The sequence below is a fragment of the Mycena indigotica genome (assembly GCF_014461135.1).
Source record: "Mycena indigotica strain 171206Taipei chromosome Unknown Mind.scaff0004, whole genome shotgun sequence".
NCBI classification, from domain to species: Eukaryota; Fungi; Basidiomycota; class Agaricomycetes; order Agaricales; family Mycenaceae; genus Mycena; species Mycena indigotica.
Genome location: NW_023503003.1, coordinates 3686001 through 3692949, shown reverse-complemented (window position 1 = coordinate 3692949; position 6949 = coordinate 3686001). Strand labels below are relative to the sequence as shown.

At 49.5% G+C, this 6949-nt stretch overlaps 2 protein-coding genes across 2 annotated transcripts; both read right to left on the bottom strand.

The window, feature by feature from the left end:
• Positions 1-266: 266 nt before the first annotated feature.
• Positions 267-3652, bottom strand: MIND_00504200 (RNA binding protein; the record flags this gene model as incomplete). Its single annotated transcript, XM_037361836.1, has 12 exons — positions 267-968; positions 1022-1082; positions 1362-1833; positions 1887-1911; positions 1950-2250; positions 2301-2388; positions 2437-2482; positions 2537-2616; positions 2669-2701; positions 2754-3263; positions 3310-3363; positions 3421-3652. The coding sequence occupies 12 exons, from the start codon at positions 3650-3652 to the stop codon at positions 267-269; spliced, it is 2604 nt and encodes an 867-aa protein (XP_037222128.1).
• A 668-nt stretch (positions 3653-4320) lies between these two features.
• On the bottom strand, positions 4321-5285 carry MIND_00504100 (Small nucleolar ribonucleoprotein complex subunit; the record flags this gene model as incomplete). The annotated part of the gene is made up of 7 exons (XM_037361835.1): positions 4321-4779; positions 4837-4959; positions 5004-5010; positions 5041-5063; positions 5111-5145; positions 5194-5215; positions 5262-5285. The coding sequence occupies 7 exons, from the start codon at positions 5283-5285 to the stop codon at positions 4321-4323; spliced, it is 693 nt and encodes a 230-aa protein (XP_037222127.1).
• Positions 5286-6949: the final 1664 nt, after the last annotated feature.

The window sequence follows — 6949 nt, the reverse complement described above, 5'->3', positions numbered from 1 at the left end:
AATGTGGTAGGTAAAAAAAGTAGGGCTTATAGCGGTAATGCGTACAGGAGGTTAGGATACATGACGGAAATGTGTGATAGGATTATAAGGTGCGATATGGTTCAGGTTTGCGGTGACGACAACAACAGACAACAAAAGCAGAGAGAAGATAGCGAGCGCATAAATAAAAATGCATGCGAGAGAGATGGGATTCCTCCTGGGGAAGAGAAACAACGGGTGAAAAAAAACAGAAGAAAAAATAATGAAAATGAGAGGAGATTGTTCGTTTACTGATGCGCGGTGGTTGAGATCCATTGGCCGTGTCCGTGGTCGGTGGCAAGCGTCGGGAACTGCGGAGCGCGAGGAAGATGCTGAGGAAGCTCGCCATTGGGATGGAACTGCAAACTCCCTCCAGCCCGATTCTGGTGATGGCGGCCCGGCATGCCCTTGGGCTGTCCGCCACGGTTGTTGTGACAGCCCTGCTCCCGTCGACCACCAGGTCCTTGACGGCGATTGTTGTTTGGTCCATTATTGCCAGCATTCACTTCTGGGAATTGTTGGCCACGGAACGGCAGCGAATGGATGTTGGGCGAATTTCCTTGGCTCAACATGACTTGCGACTGCGCGACCCAGGCAGCTTCGGTCATCGCCGGGAATGGACGGGGCTGCATTCCCATCATGGGTGGCATCGCGTTGGGATATGCATAACCCGGAGGGGCATATTGAGCGAATTGAGGAGCGCCATGAGCAACGGGGACAGCGGGAGGGCCTTGTTGTTGTGGGACTGGTTGCTGAGTCTGAGCTGACACAGGCTGATTTATGTGGTTGGACGTCATGTAGTGATCCAGAGCTTCCTGTTGATAGAGAGGAATGAGGGTTCCAGCTCCATTTTGAATGAAACCAGTAGGCTGCAACGGAGCCTGCGACTGGCTGGGAGACTTCTCGCCAGAAGTTTGCGCCGTCGCATATGGATAAGGAAGATTATAGTACTATATTGGTTCAGCAAGAGCATAGAAGATGCAACGAAAAACAAACGACTGACTCCATACATCGGCCATGGACGAGGCGCAGATGCCGGGCCGCTCGCATCAGAGCCAACAGGGCTGGCGAACTATTGGGAATGATGGCCTTGATGTGTCGGCATTGGATATCCGGCAGGGTAGCCTGGATAGTAGGACACATGTGAATCTTCCTCCCCTGCCAGATGAGCTTGTCTAAGCACATTAGCTTTGACATTCTCGGCATGTTGAGCCAGCATCATAGCGGCTTCTTGATTCGTTTTCGCCACCTAACAATGTTTCAACGACGGGAAAGGCCAGGTTGTAAATCCATACTATGGAACTTGTTGAGGGAAGGCATGCGGCCTGGTAGTAGCCCCCCACCGTGACCCCGAGCCGAGCGGAATTCCGGCATGGGCGGGGGTGTCATTCACCCGTAGCTTGCTCTGGTTTGGTCTCCGGCTCAGGCGAAGTATGACTGGTGCAGAAGATTGGGCTTCAAACTTGGACTGCTCAAACTCAACAGTTGACTGCCGATTCCCGACTTGGTTGGAAGCCATGATATCTCCCTCACGATTCTCCTGGAAGCGATGCTGGCCATAATGGGTGTCGCCCACGAGCAGTTCCACGACCGTGGAATCGAAAACTTCCTCGGGGAGGGTTGCAATCTCGGAGTTGGACTTGGATGGTTCGACCATGATGAACTGCCAGTGAGTTGTGCTAGGTGAACGACATTGAAACCTTTGTTGTTGTTGAAGAGCAAGTATGTAGATAACAAATACCTTGTTCATCACAGCACGAGCAGGAGACTCCGTGTTGTTGAACTTGACAAGCGCAAATGCAGCTTTCGCGTTCGCTAAAAAGGACGTTGGTCAGATTGCGTATTAGACACCAAATATTTCGACTTACTTGGCTTGACGACGACCCTCACACTCTGCAACCCACCATATTTTTCGAACAAGGCAGTCACACGATGGCATCGAGGCCGCCGACAAAAAGAGATGTCGGATCAATGCCTTTGGGCTCTCCACCAGGAAAGTAGCTCGCATCCTTGCCAGTAGTGTCGTCCTCACTGACGCTCGTGGCTGGCGTTGTTGGAAATTGTTGCGAGTCGTTGGTCTTTGGCGTGACTGGAGACATTCCAAGACCAGGAGTCTCAGGTTCGTCCCCTTCTTGGGTGTTTTCGTTCTCTTCGACACTGGCGGTGGCGGAAAGCTCGTGATGAGCGTTTTTTCCAGCGATGACCGTGGAAAGCGCTGACGACGGCCTGCTGCTATAAAATCGATTGGTCAGTAACAGGACGATCGATTTGGGAGGACTAACCTTTCCGTTGGCTCGAGCGCCGCATGAGCAGAAGGCTTCTTGTTGTCTGCCCACACGCCACGCCGTGCTCTGCGATCCGATTTGTGATCTCCCAGGAGTGGGAAATGCACATCCGAGTCACAATGACTTCAGTCACCATTCCGACAGTTGTTACATGGAAGGCATGTCTGGTTCACATAAGGCTGTATAGTATATGATGTATAGTAGGAGTAGGAGTGTTGTAATAGATATCAAACCATCTTCGTGCGTTTACGTCCGGGGGGTCCATCGTTTTGATCATCGTTTTGACGCTTTTTACCAACGACAACAAATGAGACTGCAAGTCAAGGCATGTAAACCGCTAGTAATAAAAGATCTGAATCACGTACCCACTGCTTTGGCAATCTTTTTGATAACGTGATCTTGGAGCGTTATGAGGATACTGAAACAAAGACAAGTAAGCGGAGAACATACCTTCTTTTGGTTCATTGACGGAACGACCTTGGTGACGACTACTACCAGTGATGTTATGATCTTCTTGTTTGGTACTGACTTCGTCATGGTCATTGTGGTTGTCGTCGTGGTCGTGGTCCCGGTCGCGGTCGTGGTCCTGGTCCCGGTCCCGGTCCCGGTCATCATCATCGTCATCACTGCTGGACTCGCCAACCAATGCCTCCACAATGCTCTCGTCGTCCAAGCCCTCGATACTTTGAACAAATTCCGTCCGAGCCTTTCCCGCCAGGCGTTGAACCCGCTCGCGCAGTGCCAACGCGTCCTTCTTCTGAGCTGCATACGTCTCGCGTTCTTGCTTCTTGCGAGCGACATGTTGCTGGACGACACCTCGGCAGATTACCACCCGATCTGCAGCCTCACTTTGGGTCTCAATGGCCTTTTGTACGGCCAGTCGCGCCTGTCGTTCCAAGACTTCAGCAGTGTTGAACTCGCCGACAGCGGCCTCGAAGACAGGGTCCCGTGGAAGTGGTACTGGAGCCGTCAGGGAGTGCATAGTACTCGAATACGCATTACTCACCAGTAGTGGCGTTTTCTTTGTCACGCGCGTTGGCAGGAACTCGCTGACGACTGTCTACCATTCGCACAAGAGAGTTAGACATATGAAAAGACATGGCGACCAGTAACGAACCTTGCAGACAGCGCAACCCGTCTTCCGCTCTTCGTAGGCGGTCAGCGGCGGTGGGATGACAATATTTGGCGACAATCTTTTGCTCTTGGGCGGTGCCTTTCAACGCGATGTCGCGTTCACATTCTTCGTTGAATTCGCGGATGAGGTGCGTTATATCGGTATTTGTGGCCATGGTTGGAGGGGAAAGAATGGTGAAACACGTGAAAACCGTGACGGCGAGTGATAACGTCATCAATGATGGCTGCCCAACTTGAATTTAATCTGCAAGCTTTGGGCAACGTGCTCGGTGAGGAGCAAGGAATCCATCGCATCGCTAGGAACATCGAGTACAGTTTGGAGAGGGGTGAGTCGTTTTTCGTCCAGAGAGTCTATGGGTAATCCTGCAATCGAATCATGCAGCAACCCCGTTCCGTCCGAGTCAACGACAGTTTAAAACTTTCTCCTTGCCCGCGCATAGTATAAAACGACATCCGTTGCAACCAACAAGGATACATTCCCCATCCGTAGTATAGGCAAAAGACTGTTGGATGTGCTGTTTGCAGCAGAAACGCGGTCGTCCTCCTTCCTTACTCCGGACGCATCTTCGTGAAGAGACACCATTTGGCCATCCAATGAAGACGCAGCAATATCTTCCCCATCTGACCAAAACGTGAAGCACAAATTCGCGGTCCCGGGAGCCGTTGACGAGTTAATTGGCCCCAGAAGGCGAAAAGTCGAGAGCGCTGATGTGGGCTTAGTACCCAGTTAAGACATCGAGTAATTTTCCTGTCTGCACGGACCAGACGAAGACCTTGAAAGAGTCCGTGGAGGTGCGAAAGATGCCTGGATGGTGAAGCGGAATACATAACACACTCCCGTGTTTGGCGAATGCGACAGAGGAAATTGGTGCAGTGTGTTGCGTCAAGGTGATAAAGCAGAAGCCAAAATGTGTGGACCAGACTTCGATTTTGCCATCGACCATCGGGAGCATAGGCGAGGGTGTTCATGTCGTGGAAATGGCCCTGTTGCTTGAGGGATATACAACTCGGACTGCCATTCCCGAACAAGCAACTGCCCGAGCTTTTTTGCACCCAAAAAAAAAAATTCCTCGCCTGAGACATGCACGTTGGAGAACGCCGACATTTCCCAATGGTCATAGACACCGGTCGGAAATCCAACAATGGGTATGCGTGTGATGTGGTGCATACGACTTTTTGTGTTAGCTTGGTTGAAGCAATGACGCTTGTAGACGCCCCATCGTGTGTTGGCGATGATATTGCTTCCAGTGCCTTGCAAGGTCGATGCGATAAGCTCCTTTTTGACTCTGAATCTTTTTTCTTCCCAATGAAAACAGCCGCCATTGCGACTGACTGAATATGTCTATGAAAATTGTCAAATTTGTGCAAGAAGGAAGAGCAAGTGAACACGCCGTTGTACCATCGCTGGAGAAGTACTGCGCCCCTGTGCCCAGCAGATGTCTTCGGTCGGAAGGCTTCCAACGAATTGAGGGTGAACAATCGAGCAGTCCGAGTCATGTCTCTCGACGTTGTTATAAAGCAACTAGAGTAGCTCAGACCCAGATGGACAATGAGACGACGACGTACCTCAAGTCTCAATGCTCAGGTTTGACGTGTGCTAGACCTGGAGCTGCGTATCATGCGAATCTAGTTCAAATGAGGTCCCACAGAAAAGTGTCTAATCAGCCACGAACTTTCCGTCGGGGGAGAATTTCATGTCTTTCACTGGCTTCTTGAAGTTAAAGTGGTGGAGCACAGTCAAACTCCGGAAGTTCACAAGGAGGGCGCGGCGCGGCCGTCTTGCGAGCTTTTAGTATTGGTAGATTGGAATGCACAAAAACGCACCATCATCGACGGAAATTTAGACATTTGCGTCGGGACTCAAAGCTATTGCAGCAATGTTCTTGCCACTCTCAAAAGGAATTGATCAGTCAGGCAAAGAAACAAGCACAGAACGACGCCGCACCTGAAATATTGAGAAGTTTCCCACTGGACTGAGGAGGGGGGGTGAAAAGCACATTCCCTTGTCGATAGACTGTGCCGCAGATGTAAGAGAATTTGTGAATGCATGGGAAGAGCGCAAATACCTTTCACCAAGTTGTAGTCGCCTTGAGTTCACCTTCATGATTTTTTTGGGGGGAGTCACGTATGGGAGGTCACGTATGTCACGTCACTCGCGGTTCTGTACACATGCACAGCCGCGTTTCAAAAATGTTGAGCATAGAAACGTTAGTGGGAAGAGACAAAGTTTTTTAACAAATGTTTTCATCATACAAACTGGACTAAAAAGGTCAAGTTTTCAGCAGAGAAAAATTTATTGGACAACAAATTGGTATTTCAGTGCTACAAATGGTAAGTATTACTATAAATGTTCTTTAGTTACAAAGTTATCTAAAAACATTGGGCTTTTCTACTAGTTTTGAGACCAAGGGAAAATGGATTGTAAAATGTAAACTATTGGAACAAGTGTTTTCAAGTGGAAAAAGTTTAGTTTACTAACTGATTTTTAGGCCTGAAGGACATAATAAAACACTTTGAATAGTAGAATGAGTTTTCTGATATGGAAAATATTAGACTATTTAATGAATTTTTTTGACCTGGAAAATTTCAAATATTCCAATACATTTTTTGACCTGGAATATAAAGACAGGAAAACAATAAATAACTTCACTTGTTGCTTAATTTTTCACCCAAATTCACCTGGATCAGGCAATTTTTCGTCAACTTACACATATATTGCTCTGCTGGCTAACGAGTCTTCTTGAGAGGAAAGATACTGTTCAATGGCATGAACAAAGGTGGTGTCAACCTGCATTGGAGACTAAAGAAGGTCAGATGAGGTCAGATGAAGGCCAACCTGACAGAAGAAAAGGCATACCACAGAGGATTCTATTTGAATCACAAAGTTTTCTAGTTGAAGAACCTCTGTATTAGCTTCCCCATCATTGCCATCTAAGACCTCCTGGAAGATGTCAACTGATTCAGAAGGTTCATCAGGTTCAATAATTGACAGGTCCTGTTCATCAGCAGTGGCTCCTTCAAACACAGCACCTTCTGAATCAAGCAGCTCCTCTGACTCCTCCAGCTGGTGCTGTCAGACTGCGGGTCGGGCCGTGCAAGAACCTCTCCTAAGAACGCGCGCCTGGAACAGAACAGACGGATAGTCGGGCCCGCAAGTACGGCGGGGGATAGATCGAAACCGAAAGGGCCCGTGAACTTGGTCCCTTGCCGTGGTCGGTGGTCAAAGGTTCGAATCGGGTCGTGTCGGGCCCGATGAGTCGATAACGCCTCCTTGCACGGAGTAAGGTAGTTCTTCAGACGATCTAAGCGATAGAGTACAGGGTACACTATCGCGCCTTATATACACGGGCCCGCAAAGGGGGTGATTGGACACCCTGGCCTCTCCTCCTCCTCCTCGCTCCCGTTCCTGGCCGCAGAGGGGACGATCGTACATCCCTTGTGGGCCAGACGCTACTCCTAACCTCCTAGCACTCCTCCCCAGTCCCCTTGTGTCGAAGTTGGGCTCAGCGACG